General features: G+C 27.0%; 2 protein-coding genes across 2 annotated transcripts; both read left to right on the top strand.

Moving 5' to 3' along the window:
* Window positions 1-513: 513 nt before the first annotated feature.
* On the top strand, window positions 514-3,452 carry LOC129985339 (adult-specific rigid cuticular protein 15.7-like). The gene is made up of 3 exons (XM_056095327.1): window positions 514-566; window positions 1,846-1,908; window positions 2,853-3,452. Exons 2-3 carry the CDS (start codon window positions 1,846-1,848, stop codon window positions 3,273-3,275), a joined length of 486 nt encoding a protein of 161 aa, XP_055951302.1. The 5' UTR covers window positions 514-566; the 3' UTR covers window positions 3,276-3,452.
* An 11,303-nt stretch (window positions 3,453-14,755) lies between these two features.
* LOC129983685 (uncharacterized) lies at window positions 14,756-18,441 on the top strand. Its single transcript, XM_056093269.1, has 3 exons — window positions 14,756-14,788; window positions 15,556-15,621; window positions 18,119-18,441. The coding sequence occupies exons 2-3, from the start codon at window positions 15,556-15,558 to the stop codon at window positions 18,362-18,364; spliced, it is 312 nt and encodes a 103-aa protein (XP_055949244.1). The 5' UTR covers window positions 14,756-14,788; the 3' UTR covers window positions 18,365-18,441.
* The last annotated feature ends 2,192 nt before the right edge of the window (window positions 18,442-20,633 follow it).

Here is a 20,633-nt window from a genome sequence, read left to right as displayed (position 1 = left end):
CAGGCCAAGAGTCATCTAATCATCAGTCAAGAATTTAGAAATCTATACAAAGTAATTTTTATTTTTATTTCTAAACGCAATGATGATACAACTAAATTAAACAGGTTATCCATTTGGTGGATTTTTCACATCATGCGTTCATTACTTTAACTTTTCAAGTATCATTAAAAAAAAATAACAAAAAAAAATGAAAATAAATTTTGTGCATAATTTTAATGAATTTTTTCCTTTGAATAATCCAACTTAAAAAAAGCTTTGCTTACTTAAATTCCTTATAAAACAAATGTGTTAATTTTTTCGAAATGTCTTGTGACTGTTTACTGAAAATAATACATTCAAGTCTGCAGATACCGATCAAAAATTCTAATTCCTGATTCTATCAAACTGATTAGAAACGAGATCTGTCTCTTTGATATCGATTGGAATGTATCGCATCATTAGGATTCTTGAATAATGAAGGACAAGTTTGACTATAAATGGATTTGCAAAAAGCAAGACACATCACAACTTCGTCTTCTACAACAAAGTAGTTTGTTTTTCAGAACAAAGTAACAGCGACTTTAAAAGTAAGTACAGCTCAATTTTTTTCTCATTTGTACAAAATTCATAACTTAATATTTATGATTGTTGTATCAATTTTTCTCGAAAGACAGTGACAGTGAAAATGTCAAACTAAATTTTATTTGCTTTTAGATCGTAATAAATTTAATTCTAATATCTTGTCACATTCTTTAAAAAAGTATACTCCTTTTAAGGTGCAAGAGGTGTTTAGAATGCAAAATGTTAAAATTTAATTGTCGTATGTCACGTTTCTACCAGGGACAATTAGATCTAAAAGTAAAAGAAATTATCACGTAGCTCCATCTTAAGTTACAGAGAATCAATAAGAAAGGTTTACAAAACTTTAATTAAATTTTTGCTTTAAAATCAACAAAAATGTAAATGTTTTCTTCAATAACTATTACATAAAATGCACTTTCGCTTGTCCTAAAATCTTTTTTAAAATATTTTCAACATTATCCATTTTATATTCTAAAAGTTGTTCATTTAATTTAATACATTTAAAAAATATTTTAAGTATATTTAGAAAAATATTCTTTCATTATTTTGGTTATAGAATTCATGAAACAAAATTTCTGTGAATATATAAAAAACTTTTTTCTATGCTCATTATAATCGCTAAGTATTTAAGAGTTAATTTTAAAAATGAAACCAACTTAAACAAATAAGATCTTGTGGTGAAAGCTTATAGGCCAGTTAACAGCTACATTACATGAGCAATTGCTTTTGCATTGTGGTCTTGTACCTCAGCTGCGAACCACAAGGTCCCAGGTTTTAACCTTGCTAATCACAATTCGCTACAATCTAAATCAATATTATGAGAATTCTATAATTCATAATCTTGGACTATCCTATTTGCTTAAAAATTTAATAAAATGTTCTGTGAATTAATTTGCATTATTTCTATTGTTTTGTTCTGTTTCGCACTATGTGAAGATTTTTATTTTTTAAAATTCAATTACAAAATTAAAATTATTTCTAATTAGATAATATGGCAGTTTTCTTTAAATATACTTTGCACTATAAAATATTGAACAACGATAGCTTTATTTTTGACTTTTTTATTTATACGGTAAAGTTTTGAATCTGATCGATTATAATATAAAAGCGACATTTACAATATTCATATGTATTTAAATCAATGCTTCCTTTTACAATTTCAGATTTGAATGTTTCTTGCAATTTAACGAATTCGTTATGAAAATGATTAAACTGAAATTTTAATAAATAACGTCTATTTTTTATTGTCTCAAATATGTTAATCATAGTATTAATTATTTTCAGATGTTTCTTTTAATTGTATTGGCATGCATTTCTCTCTCCCAGGCCAGTCAACTCCTCTACGGTGTAAGTATTACATTTAAGCTACAGAAATCAAAATTGCAATAATATTTTTAAGACTTTTATTTAGAAAGCATTTATTAAAATTGATAAAAATATCATAATCTAATATATAGAAAAACATTCTAAAAATTTTGTTATATTTCATTTTATTTTCAATATTTTTCAATTTTTATTCATATAGTTATGAAATTCATCTAAATAAGTTTTGTATAAATACTTAAGTATTATTTGTCTGTGATAAATTTTACCAGTTTTAGAAAGCCTTGTTTGATGAAATGTATGTTTGTATCCTTTTTGATACTTTTCTTAATTATTATAAGAACAAATGAATCTTTAATATTTGGTCTGATGTAGAATTCCAATTTGTAATAGTATTTTTAGAAAAATCAATAAATAAATATCTAAAATTTCAGAATTTTCTATTTAGACAAATTTCCTTAGTCGTTTTTTTAATAAAAAAATTATAAAAAGTTAGACAACAATTTTAATGGCTAGAGAAGAGAAGTATTAAATTTTATTCTTGCAACCAACTAATTTCAGCAGTTCGTAAGATACTCTATATTACAAAAAGCATGAGAATTTCCTATATTACTTACTGCCTAAATGCAATACAAACATTATTTTAAACGAGTGAAAAATAAGATTCCGGAGACAAATTTCAGAAGAAATTATATTCACAAAAAGATACCTGACAAACATTTGATATTTATTATTGTTAGAAATAATACGAGGAGACATATTCAGGTAAAAAGAGAAAACACATGAAAATTCATACTTAAAAAAAAAAAGACACTTCACAAAATATTGCATTCTTGAAGTTTACTGGACAATATTCTTCGAAAATACTCTAGCAAATTCACGATTTAAAATGTATATGCTCTCTCTGTATATAAATCTTCTAAATTTATATGATTAATTTCAATCCTTTCTTATGATCTTATTTCCAGGCTTATCCTTACGCTCGTCCTTACCAAGCCGGATATTACGTCAGGGAGCCTCATCGCCACGAGCACGTTGAAGTAGCTCGAGACCACGGAGGTGCAGTTGCCGGACGATATGGTTACCTCGATGCCAGTGGAATTGGTCGACAAGTCCACTACGTCGCTGACCACGCCGGGCTTAGGGCTAATGTACACACCAATGAACCAGCAGTTGTCCGCAACGCACCACTCGCCGCTGGTATTGTTTCTGACGGTCTTCTCGCTCGTGGTGTAGCTGCTGCAGTTGCTTCCTATAATCCAGCCCTCGGTTACGATTATGGATTGAATCCATATGGTTTGGCATACAACAGATTTGGTCTTGGATACGGCTATGGAAGTGCTTTGGGATACACTGGTCTTTTGGGTAGTTACCCAAGTCTTTATGCTTAAATGTTTTTCGACCAAATGAGAACGAATTTTCCAATATCATTTGAAAATGTGATGACTGAATTCTTGAATTTCATTATTTCAATTTATTTTGATTTTCTAATTTCTATGTTTTTTTTATTCTTTTTACCATACAATTTTGTATTTGCTTGCTCTTTTTTACCTGATACTGTTGAACGCTTTTTCTTATAAATTAAATGTGTTTTGTGACAAACAATCATATTGTTTTTCCTTCTGTATTTTAATAATATAAAAATAAATTTGAGTTGAATGTAAATTGCCTTATTTTTTATTTGTTAAATTTAAACTAATACGCATTTTAAATATCACTTTGATAACTAAAATTTGTTTCTTTCCATATTAAATTTTACATTCTAAATATTGATTCGTTAATTGCTGGTAAAAAATGGACTAATGGCGAATAGAGGAAAATTAGATATGAAAGAAATGCCGAGTTATAATTAACATCACTAATACAGCTCGTAGACAATGAAATTTCAGGCATTAAATACAGAATTTGATAATTCGGAGACAAATATGAAGAAGACAAATAGTGAAAAGGAAAGAATATAAACATAATTCTTACTGATTATTAAAATAATAAATATAAAATAAATGGTAGAATTTGTAAGGTTATGAATTTATTGAACTTATTCTAAATTATTTGGAATATAAGTTTCTAATAAAAATTATTGATTTTTAAAATAATTTCAATTTTGTAAAATTATCGTGTCATATTGAATAAATTTTTTGTCTTCTAAACTAAAGGGCATATTCGCAATTCCATATATAGCATAACAAACATTTCATTAAAAAAAAAAAATATTGTCCAGAAATTGAGCACAATGCAATATATAATTTTTATTACTTGAGATATCATTTATCATTAGTTTGCGACAAAATTACTTTTTAGAGAAAAGTAATCAAGAGTTTAAAATACATTGAGAATAAAGATAATTTATCAAATTATATATTAAATAAGCTCTTTTTTATTAAAAAGTTGGAAATGAAATGATATACGCTATTCTTTCCACTATTAATTAACATACTTTTCTTCATTCAAAGAAAATGATTGTTAATAATTATTTTTAATTATTCTAATACAAATAAGTTTTCTTTCTTCGAATTTTTTGCTATTTAAATATGAAACACAATTTCTAATATTCATATGTTGTTGCTGAAACGGCTGCAAAACATTTAAAAATTCTTTAGCAATAAAAGCATAAATACTGTTTTTGTGCAACTACTTTTATTATGCCTTATTTTAGAATACTTAATTAAACATAAAATATTAGATAATTAATCTGGATTTTCAGATAGTTATTGAAGCAATCAGACATGGTGCTTTTCTACATTTTCTAAATTTCCTTTTTTCCCATTTAAGGGGTTTTCAACAAAAATACCTTATTAATAAAAATTTTAAATTATTACTCATGAAAGAAGTTCCCATTTTTTAAAATGTTCATTTCATTTAATTGTCAAATTTTTATTTTTTATAGGCGCAAAAAAAACAATTATTTGCGAATTATTCAAGAAAATCCTCATAGCAAACTAAATTAGGAACTTTTATGTTAATGTTTATTTAATGTTTAATTCCGGAGCATATAAAATATATGAATAAATCAGGAGACAGAAGAATAAATGAATTTACCTGAATTAATTATTTAAATAGTTATCTATACTCATTTTCAACGAAGAATAAATTTAGCTGATTCATAAATAAATCGAATCCATCATTTTAAAAATTTCGACTAATGAAATCAATGATAAATTAATTTTTATTTCACAGCTATCTGATATAATCGCGATTTACATAAAATGCAAAAATTATACTGAAAACAATTTTTTTTATCATTGTACACACACACACACACACAAAAAAAAAATCGCAGCTACAAGTAATCGTTCATTGCAAAATATAAATTTTTTTCAGTTTTGTAAAACGCATGCCATATCAAGGGACCATGTTTCGTATTTTTGAATGTAACAATATTTCTTTTAAAAAAATAGATTGCAGTGCAGTATAATATAATAATTTAAACAGCGCAGATTTCAATTTTAATAGAGGGATTAACTATAAACAGCTTTAAATAAATTTTATTGTAAAATCTTCAATAATTACAATACTTTCAAAATATGCTACTGTACACCTACCAATAGATATCGCAAATTATTATTATTATTATTTTTTTCATATTTCGAGTTCGAAGTATTATATATATCTAATTAAAGAAAATGTTTACTTATTTTTGCTCAAAATAAAGCAAACAAGATTGGATTCAATATTTTTTAAGTTTTTATAACAACAAATAAATAATATCATTTTATGTATACATTATATGGAAGTCCCACTTCAGAATTTTTTTTCTGATGCTAAATAAAGCTATTCAAGCTATCATAAACATTTATAAAGATCACAACAGAAATATTTGATGCAACAATTAATTAATTAAAAATAATAATTTTTTCAATTAAATGGAACTATTAAAAATAACTTTCACCAAGTCTAGTATCTAGTAACTGTTTTATATTAATTAATTATTAAACTCTTGAAAATTAATTTAGAATTGCATTAAAAAATTATGCAGGAAACATCAGAATCTGAGGAATATTTTATAATTTAGGACTTCTTTGTGATTGAATAAAAATTAACTTAATCAGATCACATTTATAGTAAAGTTCCCACACTTCCAACGTGTATTTCTAGCTGCGATTCCAAAACGGCTGGCTCTCCCCTTACGCCTAGGCCTGTGTGGTCATTTTAAATCCAGCTCCATCTTGGTAATCCTCCGGTTCAATCGTGATGATTGTGTAGAAATAAATACAGAAAACAATCTTATTCTAGATTAATACATTATTTACATATTTACAGGAACAGATTAAAATAAAAAGCATGAAAATAAACCAAGTTCCTCTCGTTCATGGCGAACCACACGACCTTCACTCTTCCTCCCTCGTCCTTATCTCTTCATCCCTCTCTTAGTTTCATCCCCTCGATGAAATCCTTCATCCCCCTAACGTGACTTTCCCCACCTGGCTGGGTTGTAACCTTCGTCGTTGGAAGCAGAAGAGCGTGTCTTACATTTATAATAATGAAACAGCTATGCTTTCATCATTATATTTTATGGAATCATATGCAATATTTTAATTCAACTTTGAATATTTTATAATCGGTATTATACAAAGTAATACCAAATAATATAAAGTAATAATAATAAAGCTAAAAGTATTTTAATTATCAATTAAATACATCAAATTATAATGACATTAGAGCTTAATTGTTCAAAATTTAGATTATTACTAAAGATTTCTTTTAAATCTAAATTTTAAAGTAAAAATAAATACCGATACAAAACTTTTTGAAATAACTTTCTTTTGAAACAAAATACCGAATATAGTAAACCTCAGAAAAAATCTGAAAATTTGATAAATACGGAATTCTTGTACTCTCATACACAAATATACAATTTTTTTTCAATCTCTTATTGCATTTGCAAATTGTTGAAAGTCTTACTTAAAAAGGCATTGCTTGAACTTAACAAAAAAAAAAAAAAAAAAAAAAAAAAAAATCCGTAAATTAAAAAATATATTTAAAATTTGTCACTTCTTTTTCTTCTTCTTTATTAACTATTCTGCAAATGTAAATAGTTTCCATGTAAGATTCTGGTGTTTTTTAAAGTTCCTTTCTTTGCATTGAACAATTATCTTAAATTTTTAAAACAAATTTTATGTGCCATGATATGCACATTTCATAAAACAAGACACAAAAATTTAAATAAAATTTTTTTATTAAATAATCTACATGCCAATATCTATAGACCAATTTCCTATATATCATTCAGTAGGAGACAGGTGAGTGGCATAAGTCCAACAACGAAAGAAATTGTTGAGCTTTATGAAACACAATGAAAAACAAGCTTTATGAAAATATAGTGTAGAATCAGAATTTTTTTATTCTTAAAGGATTATGTTAACGAATGTGCTCTGTCGTATTCTATGACAGCTCATCTAATTAAGATAATTGAAAGACTCCTTCAGCCAATAAGACCAGTATATCCCAAGATTCTTGCGTGTCCACTTCCATCTCTGAAATCTCTACGCTCTAATGTATGACCATTTGAAAGAGTACGGATAAGGTTTGACTAACTACTTTAATTAGACGAAATGGATAGGAATCAAGTGAGCAACAGCAGGATTTTGGTTGGTAGTTCATGGCTCGTTGGTATTGACGAAAGCTCTGAATGAGGCCTTGTCAGGAAAGTAGATGATATGATAAACAATTCCTTTGCAGTCTGTGAAACCATAAAGCTCCATGCCCTTTTCTAGCTCTTGTTTTTGTTGTTCGGTTTTGTCCTAAATAGAATATCGGTGTGCATATGATTTGAGATGATGATGACTCAAGAAAATTTAAAAAAATAATAATTTCCCTTATTAATTTGGAATAAAATATATTTCTACATTGAGATTATATTTCATTTAATTTCATAATGATTTATAAGTCAGAGAATTATTAATTTTTAATAGAAATAGAATACTTTAATTTCAACGAACTTGCGGTGCTTTTTTGAATTGCAGATTAGATGCAACAAATAATAATTTCAAATATGGAGTTATTTATTTTTTGAATATTAAGCATACGGATTAATTATAAAACAGTGAAAATTTTATTTTGTTTTATTAAAAGTTATAATTATTTTTATATAATAAAATCTGTTTCTTTTAGAAAAAAACTAATAAAAACACATTTATCTTTTCATTAAAAAACTAAATATTACGCTTGCTTACATCACCATGATGCTAGGCTTGAAACAGAATATATATTATAATATATAAATATGCGTGCGTACGTGCGCGTGTGTGTGTGTTTGAATTTCTGTTTAGTTTTCCCTTTTTTATAAATTACTTGTAAAATATGTACTTATATTCTTGATCATATTTCGGTTATTAAATATTTTTTTTTCGTTTAATAGTTTGACTTATCATTAGCCTTGGTAATGTTAATAATAAAGAAATTATAATATATATTTTGTAAATGTTTTTCCTTTTATAGGTTTTATAATATGGGTATATTTAATATTATTTATTTTAATAGCTAAGATATCCTTTCTGCAAGTCATGTTTTACCATTTACCACAAAAAAATTGAAACAATATTAAAAACATTTTTTTATACCATTATCAGGTATATTTTTTTGAATTTTCTTTAAAATTATCAGTTTGCAAAATATTAACTCTGCTACTGAAACTTTAAAATGATTCCTTCCTCAAAAATACTACATTTATTTTTTGTTGGTTGATGCCATATTATCAAAATCATTTTTAACCCGTAAATTGTGAAGATAGTTTTTTCCCTTCACTCTTCAAAAATTTTGAGTATTATCCTTTCTCTTTTCAAAAAAATTTAGTTATTAAAATATTTTATTTCAAAAAAAAATTATTTGTCTTTGACACAATGTCACATGTATTTCAAATAATTTACATACTTTTACTTTGATACAATTTAGATGTTATCTTCAGAGATAAATTCTTGAATTTGTGTGACAGAAAATTGTATTTTTTGCATATTCTTTTGAAAATGTAGTAATTTTTAACAAAGATTAAATCAGTTAACAATGTAACAAAGATTAAATCAGTTAAATTCCATGCCTATCTTGCAATGCTTCAGAAATAAATAAGGATTAACATTTCTGTACAGAAGGCTGTTCTTTTGATACCACCTTTTGATTACAAGCCTGCGAAACCTGTAAGGAACTGATGAAAATGTAGATAATCAGTTTGCAATTATTTTTTCTTTTTTAATTATTGCTTTTTTGATACATTTTTGTAAAAGCTAGGTTAAATGAATATCTTACCAGTTTTTTTCCATTTCTTTCCAGATATTTATTTTAAAAAAATCATTCATATTATAATACATCACTTCTTTTTTAAACGAATGTCTTTTTTCAAATTGTTGAGTAAGTTGTAGTTTGAAGTAATAAACGTATACCAAGAAACTTATGTTCTAATTACTACTAAATTTTTTCGCTTTTATGAAAGTAATACACATTTTTTTAATATTTTGAATTATCAGGAGTTTGATGTTGTACGCTTTAAAATATAAAGTTCGTAAAAGTCACAAAATAATATTAATGATCGTGCATTAAATGGGATTAGATAATTTTATGGCTTTTAACCATCAATATTTGAATAGATAAAAAGATATTGCAACATAGACATTGGGGACATACACAGAATTTAGGTTCGTAAGTTTATTTGGAATTTTTGAATATTATTATAAAACGTTAGAATTCAAGGAAGTTGAGATAGTAACACTTGTTAAAAGTACAAGAAATACTAATTGCGCCGCAATTGCTATTGTCTAGAGACATTTCCGTATACTGCTAGTTGAGAAAATGCTTAACATGATGTAAATTAATATTTTATTAAGGTTTAAATCAATAAGCGTAGTAATAAAACTATTTCGAAGTCTAAACTTCTATACATTACTCCACGAAGTGGTATTAGTCATATTTAATGAAACATTTTTGATACATTACCATTCTAAATAAAGAAAAAAAATTCTTTTCTGTGTGCAAAACTGGTTAGCTTCAAAGATTTGAATATCACAAATTTAAATGGCTAACTCAAAGAAGAACATGAAGTCAAAAATTCTATTTCTGATAATTGTCCTAAATTGATGAAATTCAAATATTAATAACTTGTCCGTTTTGGTCACAGTATGTTGAAAGTATCCAACTAATTACTGAGAGAAAGTTCTCTCCTCGAAATTTTATCGTATACTAAATAATAAAGGTGCTTTCGTCTTCCCTCCATATAAAACCATGAAATTTTGCGAAATTGTGAGCATCATGAGTGTTCTGATTTTTATTTTCATTCATGCTAGTTGTGTACTTAGTAGTAAGAAAACGGTTTTGTGTATTAATTACTAATTGTAATTGTGTATTAATTGCTATTTTCTAAGCAATTAATACACATACTAATTTGAATTATGTGCATTAGTTAATTGGCGAATAATATAAATGAGAAATGATATTCATCCATAAACTGGGGAGGCGACCTTTTAGGACTTAACTGGGGAGGTGCGGTCTATGAGACCGCATTTCATTTACACTCAAATTAAATTTTCTAACGAATGTGTTAGTATGAAAAACTGCCAATCTATTTTGCAGATATATTTCTTCATATATAGATATGTTTTAGAAAATTTTCGAAATATATTAGCATTGAAAAAAATAAATGCGTTGTAATATACATTTTCTTCTCAAATTACATGTTATAATAAATAATATTCTTGAAAAAACATATTACTTTTTACTTTTTAAATCATATTTATTTTTGCAGTATATGAAGATATATAGAAGACAATATAATGTAAAATTCAACAATTATATGAAAAATAAAAAAACTGACAATGGGTAAAATTGGCCCTTTTTTTATCGGCTTGTGTGACTTTCATTGCACGGTTTTCTAGGGCATTTTAAACATTCAGGTTAAAAACTAGTATAAAAATCAACCTATAAATTCTGTATATATATATATCTTGGTATATTAATATATTTTATAAATTTTTCAAAATGCATTATCACTAGAAAAATAAATTATATTTGAACATACATATCAGAATCAGTTGAATGCGCACTTTCAATGCAAAACTCTTCTGTACAATTATGCTTATCACTGAAATCCCTTTCTGCTTCATTTAAAAGTGTCTGGAGCACTACTTCATAATAGGATCAGTAAATTGGATGATATTTCGGAGCCCAAGTTTTAGCGCCATCTGATAAGCCTTGTTTATCACTGGGACACTAACAGGGAGGTGTGGTCTTAGAGACCACGCTAAAACAAATAACTGAATTATTTTAAAAAGCATCCACTGAAATAAGTTGAAAAAGTGCACGTGTATTGAAGGTCCCAAAACAGAAAGCTACAGGGTCAATCCATTCAATTGAGATAAAAATAGAATAAGGGTGACCGAAAATACATCACTAGCGGTCTCACAGACCGCAAGTCCCCAGTTAAGGGTTATCCCGAATCTATCATGCTTTTTTTGGCAAATAATCGTTGATATACGACTAATACAAGGGTATTAGAAAACTAAATACATATTTTGGACTACTATTTTGCAATTGTCTGAAAGCAAAATTTGAAATAGATCTGTAATTGTATTCATAAGATAACATGAGAAATTTCAATTATTTATTACCATGCATGTTTGAGTTATTTCATTTATATGCTTGAGAAACCCAACACCTATTTAACAGATTTGGTTCAAAATATTTACATTTTAAATGCTAAACCTGTGCACCAAATTATATTTTTCTTACTCTTTATGTTTTGTAGTTAGCAAATTCATTTATATCCAAATAGCCAGAGAGATAGACCTTCTCTAAATGGGTTTCGTTCGTATGATAGAAATCCCCAAATTTGGTTGAAAGTCCGCATGCCAAATTGCATTTGCCTAGTTCAAAGCGTTTTTGAATTATTGCGGTTCATAGACAAATAGACAAACAGGTAGACATGATTCCATAAGTCTGTTTTTAAATTTCAGGAAGAACTGAAATGTCAAAATCTTTTCGATCGTAATTAATTTTTCGTATGCTTTGTATGCTAGAAATTATATCCCTGGGTAGATAAAGATTAAAAATTCAATGTTTTTGGAAATTTATAAATTGACTGAAACACAAATTTTTTATACCATTTAGAGTATTTTTTATTTTAAATGTGTGTCAATCTATAATAGTTCAGAAATGAGCTATTGGGAAATGATTTTAATGAAGGCCAAGCATGTTCGTAACGTGTAATATTAATATATTTGCAATCAATTGATTCAATTTATATCAATGACAAGATATGCATTTAATTAATATATACAAACAGATGATCTTTTTTCTTCTTGTAGTAATTACAAAGTAACTAAGAAAATATTATATTCAAAATAAAGATATGTAGTATGATTTTTTTTTAGATTAAAAACTGTCCCTGAAATTATCTGAGAAATACTTTAGAACATAACTCTCATTCTTAACCAAAGTCTGATTATGAGAAATATACCTGAGCCCGCTACTTACTTTCCATACTGCCATATCACCAATGACTGATGTTTGATTTTGAATGTAGATTAAATGCGCATATGCGACGGATTTTCCAATCTGTGATAATCCGGTCTCGAATCAGTTTTTTTTTTTATCTATGAGGCCACTATGCTTACAAGCTACCAAAAAATCGCGAAGAAGTTTCGCAGAAATTTATATTCATATACATTTCGAGTTCTAAATTAATCGAGTCTTTTTTATAACTTTATATGGATTTCCATTTTTTATGAGTATATTAGCGGAGCAAAGTTAAGATCTAAATTTGAAGGAAGAGGACATAATAGAGAGGAAGTGACAATCCAATTTTTTCAACTTTTCTTTTCTCAGCGTTTTTTTAGTACCTAAACTAAATCACTAATTAACTTGGGTAATTTCCTTGATTCGTAAATAATTTTCTAATTACTCACTTTCTTCGTTTGCAGCTTCAATAAATGAAGAAACATCATTGTTCGCAGTTGTTCCGGCTCAGTTAAACTTTTTTTTTTTTTTTTTTTTTGCTTAAGTTTAATTTAGCCAAAGTCACTTGATCGAAACTTCGAAATGAGGCCAACTCTTCTGAAAAATAAGGCCTAAATATCACAATTGTTAAAAAAAAATTAATTAATGCGAAGCTCATATATTTCGATGAATTAGCATTTGAAAAAGTTATTTCGGTAAAATGAGCAACAATAGATTGATTTATATAAACAATATTCATAACTCATAAATCAATATTGAAGAGAATAATTTTGATAATCTTTCTATAATTAATTTTGAAACTAAAGAAATGTCCGTTGTTGATAAAATAGCTGAATAAGGTTTATCTGCCCAAGAATAGGAGCTTGTTATATCATTTTAATTATATTATAACAAATAAAAATTTAACTATAATAAATTATTAAAAATAAATAATTTTATATTAATATAATAAAATGCCTTTTAGACTTTTAATAGACCGTTTCCGAAAGATAATATTTATTTTTAAAATGGTATTATTTTTAATTTTATTGCTATTTAACTAATATGCAAAACCCAGTGCATTGCGCCGTTTTCAATATTATTTTTGAACCATTCCTATATTTAAATTTAACAGCAAGGGTTTACCACCTAATTGCTGAAATATATTTATTTTAATATTAGAAATTTAAGTGTTATTGTTGTGTCTTTTCCAAAACGTAATAATTATTTTAAAAGGTATCGCTTTTAATTTTATTGCTATTTTCCAAATATAAAACTCCAACTAACAACTACGTTATAAATGTTATTTCTAAACTTTTATTCCATCTAAATTTAACAGCAGAGGTTTGTTACCTAACTTCTGAAATGATTTTCTTGCTATTTACATAATATAAAATTCCAACAAACTACTACGTTGTAAATTTTATTTCTAAACTTTTCTTCAATCTAAAATTAACAGCAGAGCTTTGTTTCCTAACTTCTGAAATTAATTTTATTACTATTTACATAATATAAAATTCCAGCAAACTACTAAGTTATAAATGTTATTTCTAAACTTTTTCTTCATCTAAATTTAACAGCAAATGTTTGTTACCTAACTTCTGAAATAGATATGTATTTTAATATTAGAAATTGAAATGCGATTTTATAGTAAGCTAATAAAAGCTATACCTTCCTCTAAAAAAAAGCATTTCACTTTTTTATGATAAATAAAGTTAATAAAGTTTCATAAACTTCGGACTCGTGCAAAACGGAATAGTGATGCTACTTTATTTCCTAATTTGCTTGATAATTTGAACTAAACAACCTATGCTAAAAAAAATTCAGAAAATGACATTTTAAAAGGGTTTGAAATTTAATTTTACTGAATAAAAACCTCCTGAGGGTTACTGAAAAGCCCAAGTTTAAAATTTTAGTCGAAAACTCAGAATTGGTTATAAAAATAGTTCTAGCAGTCATGTTAAAAATATAGTAAAAAAAAATTGAAGTGAAAATTCCTTTTTTTCCAATACAGCAATTTCTACAGCTAAAGAAAAAACCCACTACAGCAAGAAAACCTATTTTCACTACAGCCAGAAAACCAAAACAACAATTTTTGTTTAAATACATTGCCATTCATTAAAATATGTATTTCAAAAAAGAAAATGTATATTTTTTTATGCTTTAATCCTTTACATGTAACATTATTTTATGGCGAAGAGAAATGCTTTAATTACCATTTTAAATACAGACCTTTTATAAATTGCTCAATTCAAGGCGCAGATACCGATCAGAAATAACTCTGTTTCCGTCGCTCAGAAAGTTCAAAATTTCAAAACTCCGAGGCACCAAAGATTGTGATTTGAAAGAGTGGAAAGACTTCATTGCATCATTGGCATTTATGTTCAGTTATGCAACAATATGAACATAAATAGACTTCGAGAAGATATGGAGCGTCACATTTCCCTGGAAAACGCGGACAAACACGAAATATATAAACATAGTGAAAGTAAGCAGATGATGATATAATTTTTCATTTTAACTAAAGATAATTTAAATAATTTCATTAATGATTTTTTATAATTTATAATTATATTTTTATTTTATTTATGTTATTTTTAACAGCGTAAAAGATATCAATAAATATATTAGTTCTAAAAATTTTATCCTGCTTCTGGATAGTGTAAAATACCTTATTTTTTGTAATGAAAAATGTAATAATTGAATAAGATTTTAATCATTATATATTTTTTTATTTATAAATGCTTCGTTTTATTTATTTGTTATTCATTTTATTTCATTTTTTTGGTTTTAATATTAATTTAAAATATTTCTAAATATTTTATAAAAAGTTGATGATTCTTTTATGATTATTGGAATTTTTGTATATCAAACGATAAAAAATATTTTATTTATATTCGCAATAATTCAACAACAAAGTATTGTAAATGAAAAATTGATTTAAAAAGCCTTCAATTTACATATTTTTTTTTTTCCTTTTTTGCTTTATATGCCTGATAAATAATTTATTATTTCCAGTCTTTTTATTTATATGAACAAAATATTAAAAAAGAAGACTATATCATAAAATCAAAGATCTTAGTATTTTATCTGGCATTTTTGCGAGCCCAATTAATTGTATTATGGAAAATGTAGATTTGAATATTTATTACAAAACACATCAGCATTCATTCAAAACAGAAGGCCACGTTTTAAAATGCGTAACTGTGACGTCTTTGTAAATGTAATTAATGGATATATCTTTATTTCATTCAGATGTTCTGTATCATAGTATTAGCTTGTATTTTCCTTGCTGACGTTCATGGTCAAGTTTATCATGATGTAAGTATTATATGTAATTATTAACAATTCATGCAAAAAAATTTAGAAAGCCATTAAGAATATAAATGATTTTTTTCCTAGTAAGCATGTTATTCTATGTAAGTCCTCATAGTATTGTTAAAAAAATAAGAATTGTTTTTACTCTCTATTTGTGACTAAAATTCCGATGCTTATCAGTACTGATGCATCATTAATAATTCGCTAAAATTGAGAGAGAAGGAGCAATGGCAGTAATACGAAACTCGTTTACATATCTCAACTATTATAAAAAGGCGCTATAAATTATTTTATTATGAAATAATGAGTTTTTATAATATTTAACTATTATTTACTTTCATACATTCTACTTTTTTTTCTCGTATATAGTATACAGAAAGTATAGTAATCGTCAAAAAATTTGAACTTGAGATTTTAACGAATCTGCCCATTTCAGAACTCCCTGAATTCGAAAAACACGTTTAAAAAATACCCGTCTGTCTGTGATAAAGATAACTCAAAAACTCTTTGAGCTAAATGGTTGAAATTTGGTATTCGGTGTTTACACCAAATTTGCTGATTTCTGTCACATTTTGCGTAAAATCTGATCAGAGGGAGATCGTCTGTCCGACTGTTTGAATATAAGTCATATATAAACATATATCGGCTGTTCGAATATAAGTACGATAACTACAAAAAGAAGAAAGCTAAATAAATGAGATTCGGTACACATATTTAGCATCTGTAGTGTAAACTCTATCAACAAAGGGTTGACCGTCTGTCTGCCTGTACTTTCAGAAATATATAAACTCGATAATTCAAAAACACAACGACTTAAACATATTAAATTTGATATGATACTTTGTAACTCGAAATGCAGTTTTGTGAAAATCCTTGTTTCAATCGGTTAAGATAAACGTGTCTAAAATACAAATTTAATTTTTGTGTACTATTGACAGCATGTCAGAGATTAATCGCCGAAAAATTCGCCAGGGATGACCCGATATATTCAATAAAAATGCTAAATTCCTTCCAACACTTTATATATTTACAGTATTTCGTAACTATTATATGTCATTGCCATGCAAAGCGTCCTCTGGCTTGACTAGATAGAAAGATTTTGGGAGACCATTTGAGCGGTTTTATTATTGCTATAAATGTATGATTATAAAGGATTTGAAAAGCTGTTTGATATTTTCCTTTAATTAAAATAACTATTAATTTTCTCCAACAGTGTTTAACTCATATATTTAAACAAATCTTAGTTAAAGTTGCATTGGCGGACAAATGATGTTTTTGAAAAAAATTAAAATATTACTATATTGATTACAATACAAACTTCAATGGTAACACTTTTTTTTTTCTTTTTCAAAAAAGCGATAAAAAATAATAATACATTCTGCAATTAGAAACAATGCGCGCACTTTGGGACTGAAATTCCATAGTAATTCGTTTGAGACTGAAATTCCTAATGTAAAAGCAGAAAATGTTTGAGCCTTTTTTGTCAGATTTCAATCCTCATTTCGTATTGGTTTAACCGCTCCTCTGATTTTCTTATCTAGGCTTCATGCATATTAAAATTAACTATTGACCCGAGAAAACTCAGGGCTATCAAAATATGTCAGTGCGATTTCTTTTATCACGTGTTTACTCGACCTGGAGCTTAAAAAGGAAGAAAATATTGTTCTTTGATAGCCTGTTTGCCACGTTTTATTGGTGAGCTTTGTTGCTTCAGGATACATGTTTTTGGGACTGGACACGTATTATGCCCAATTGTATATACAATGGCTAATAGATAAATAATTGCTTTGAAAAAGAGTAAAAAAAAAAAAAATGGCGATTGCGCATGAAAGCGAAAACGATGCAGATAATTTTTCAGATAATGATTATAAAGAAATAGATTTTGAATATAGGGGACTAATACTTAACTTTTTTCATTTGCCCGAGATAACTCGGGAAAGTAAATTGATGAAAAAAAAAAATTATAAGCTCTTATATCTGTGGAAATTTAGAAATTGAACTTAAAGTCTGTATATTATATTTTGTTTTAATTCCTTATCTATCTTATCTTAATTTAATAAGGGCATGAAAAAAATGATGATTTATTTTTTATTTTTTTTCTAAATGCATTAGTATTTGGATTTTTTAAATTTTTACATGTACGAGAGCTTATAGTTTTATCAACTTACTCGCTCGAATTATCTGTGGCAAATGCAAAAAGTTCAATACTATTTCACTCTATCTAAAATCGACTTCTTGATAATCATTATCTGAAATATCATCATTTTTGCTTTACTGTGCAATCGTCAGTTTCTTAATGTTTAGTTGCATTTTTAAAAAATAGCAAAAAAAAGTAGTTAATTGCTTTTTTCATAAAAAAAAATCACAAGGATTTATTTACGAAATTTGTATGACAGTAACGGATAAAAATACGATGAGTTGAAATTTTTAATGAAACAATCGATTTCAAAAACACTGAATAAAACTATATGTATTTTTTGTTTTTTAATTTTCCTTTTAGAATCCTTATCGTACTCGTCCTTACCAAGCTGAATACTACTTCAGAAACCCTCATCATCACCAGCACTCCGAACAAATCCGGGACTATACCGGAGAAGTTACAGGTCAATACGGTTACCATGATTACAGGGGAATCGGTCAGCAGGTCAACTACGCCCCTACTCCTATAGTCTCTGATCGTCTTCCCATACCAAGCTACTATGATGTTCCTTCCTATGACGATCCTTTTTACGGCTACGGTCTCTGAATTTCTGAAGTTATCTGGGATACACCAGCCTCCTTTGAAATGTTTGTATTTAATTTGTCTGGGAAGTATCTTACTTAAAAAAGTAATATAAGGCAACATTTTAAATTAAAAGTCTTTTCTTTTAATTTTGAATTTGTTTTGTTGTACTACACATTAAAATTTAACTTCATGTTTTAGGATTATTAATACGAATAAGAAATCATTAATTTTGAATACTTGTGATAAACTTATATTGATGCCAAAAAAATCCACTACTGTTATTCATTCATTTGATGAAAAGACATATCGATTTTTGATAATACATTATTATATTTATGTTATTCTGTATAAGTAATAATAAAAAGGATTTGTTTGGTAGTGCTTGGTTTATTGTCAATAATAACAACTTATAAATATATTTGCTAAAGTTGTGATCTTTGTCCAGCAGAATGCTATTGGGGTCACTATTTATAGCTGATATTTATTTACATAAGATATTCTACAATTACAGAACAAAGATTAAAAAATATATGACTAAGCGTAAACCATATGATGCATACTGAAGGAAGGGCCATCGGCAAAAGGAGCCTTGGCGGCCTGGTGGTAAGGTCTTGGCCTAGGAACCTGAGGGTTTCAAGTCCGAGACCTGATTCCATCGAAGAACCGTCTTGCAAGTGGTTCTAGTGCACGTTAAATCCGTCGTGGCCGCGCGCCCTCCTATTGGAGGGGTGTGGAAGTTTGGAGTGGGGTTTCCAGCTCATGTATCATCCTCGACATCTGTCCGCAGTTCAAAATTACGAAGTCAGTCCTAAAATAGCCATAGTGCTACGTTGAAAAAACAGGATATTAATATAACTGAAACTGAACTCAGGATCATTAGCGAAAATAAGAAATCCTTAATTAATTATGAATACTTGTGATAATCTTATACTAAAGCCAAATAATGCACTGCTGTTATTCGTTGAACAGACATATCGCCTTTTTTGTAGTATATTATTCTGTGTATGTAAAAATAAAAATGATTTGTTTAGCAGAGACTGGTTTATTGCCAATACTAACAACTTGTAAAGATATTTGAGAATCTTATGATCTTTATCTTGTAGATTATTGTTTGTGGAACTTTGATTATTTATGAGGTATTCTATAATTACGGAACAAAAATTAATAAATATATGTCTGAGCTTTATCTATATAATGCATAGTGAAGAATTTACCATCGGTAAATTTTTGCAAATATGCAAAAACATTAGGATATTTTAGGCCTTTTGTACCATTTCTTTACTATGAATAATTTGTGAAAATAATAAAATGTGAAAGCTTCTGTAATTACTTACATTTGGACCTTTCCGAATTGCTTATCAATAATTACTTACATTAGGACCTATCCGAATTGCTTCAAAAATGAGCATCCATGCGTATCTTCGAAGCGTTCGATTGCAAAGATATAAGTAAATAAACTGGGTACTAGTAAAAAAAATTTAAAAATGCAAAAAATGGTACAAATTTAAAAAAAATGGTTCTACATACTTCAAAAGATTAAGTTGCACAAATTTTTAATTTTTTACATTTTGCAATCAAAGTATTTCGGAATAAAAATTCAAAAAAATCAAATTAAATGTCACCTGTCAGAATAAATCGTTAAATATATTAGAATTATCTTGTTCCAGTTATTTTGGTATAGAAATCTGCACGAATAAACATGATTTCAATATTTAGTTTCGTAGTTTTCTCTTTTGCACTTGTTGATGGAGCAATAAATTGTAAAATTGCAAGCACTGAATGTTTGTATTTTTTTTCCGAATAATATTTACAATGGAAACCATGAACCAGAATTTTTCATACATAAAAACTCTTTTGAGGTTTTTGTTGAGATTTTATTTATTTGTATAAATTTGATGTATTAAAGATATTTATGAAAAAAATATCTTCAATTAATGATATTTTTATTCTTTATTCTTGGCTATACTTTAAATCACACAATAAATAACTTCAAAATTAAATTTTATTAATAACATTTAAAAGTTATTTGTGAATTCGTAAATCATCCCATATTTCATAAAATTTTCTGAGATTTCTTTTGAAGGTATAGAGATCCATATCAAACTGGATGATTTAAAATTTTTCTTTCCTATTAACATAAGTTTTCTCTAATGTTAATTTTTTTTTCATTGCTGGATTCTTCTTTAAATATCATTAAAAATGTTGGAAGATGATTTCACGAAAAAAAAAAAAAAAATCTTCAAACAGAACCTCTTGAAATAAAATGCTAAAAAATTCCTTTTAATAAAAT

This window comes from Argiope bruennichi, chromosome 9, assembly GCF_947563725.1.
Source record: "Argiope bruennichi chromosome 9, qqArgBrue1.1, whole genome shotgun sequence".
In the NCBI taxonomy this organism is placed as follows: Eukaryota; Metazoa; Arthropoda; class Arachnida; order Araneae; family Araneidae; genus Argiope; species Argiope bruennichi.
Note: the sequence above shows the minus strand (reverse complement) of the source record. Positions and strands in the feature narration are given on the sequence as shown.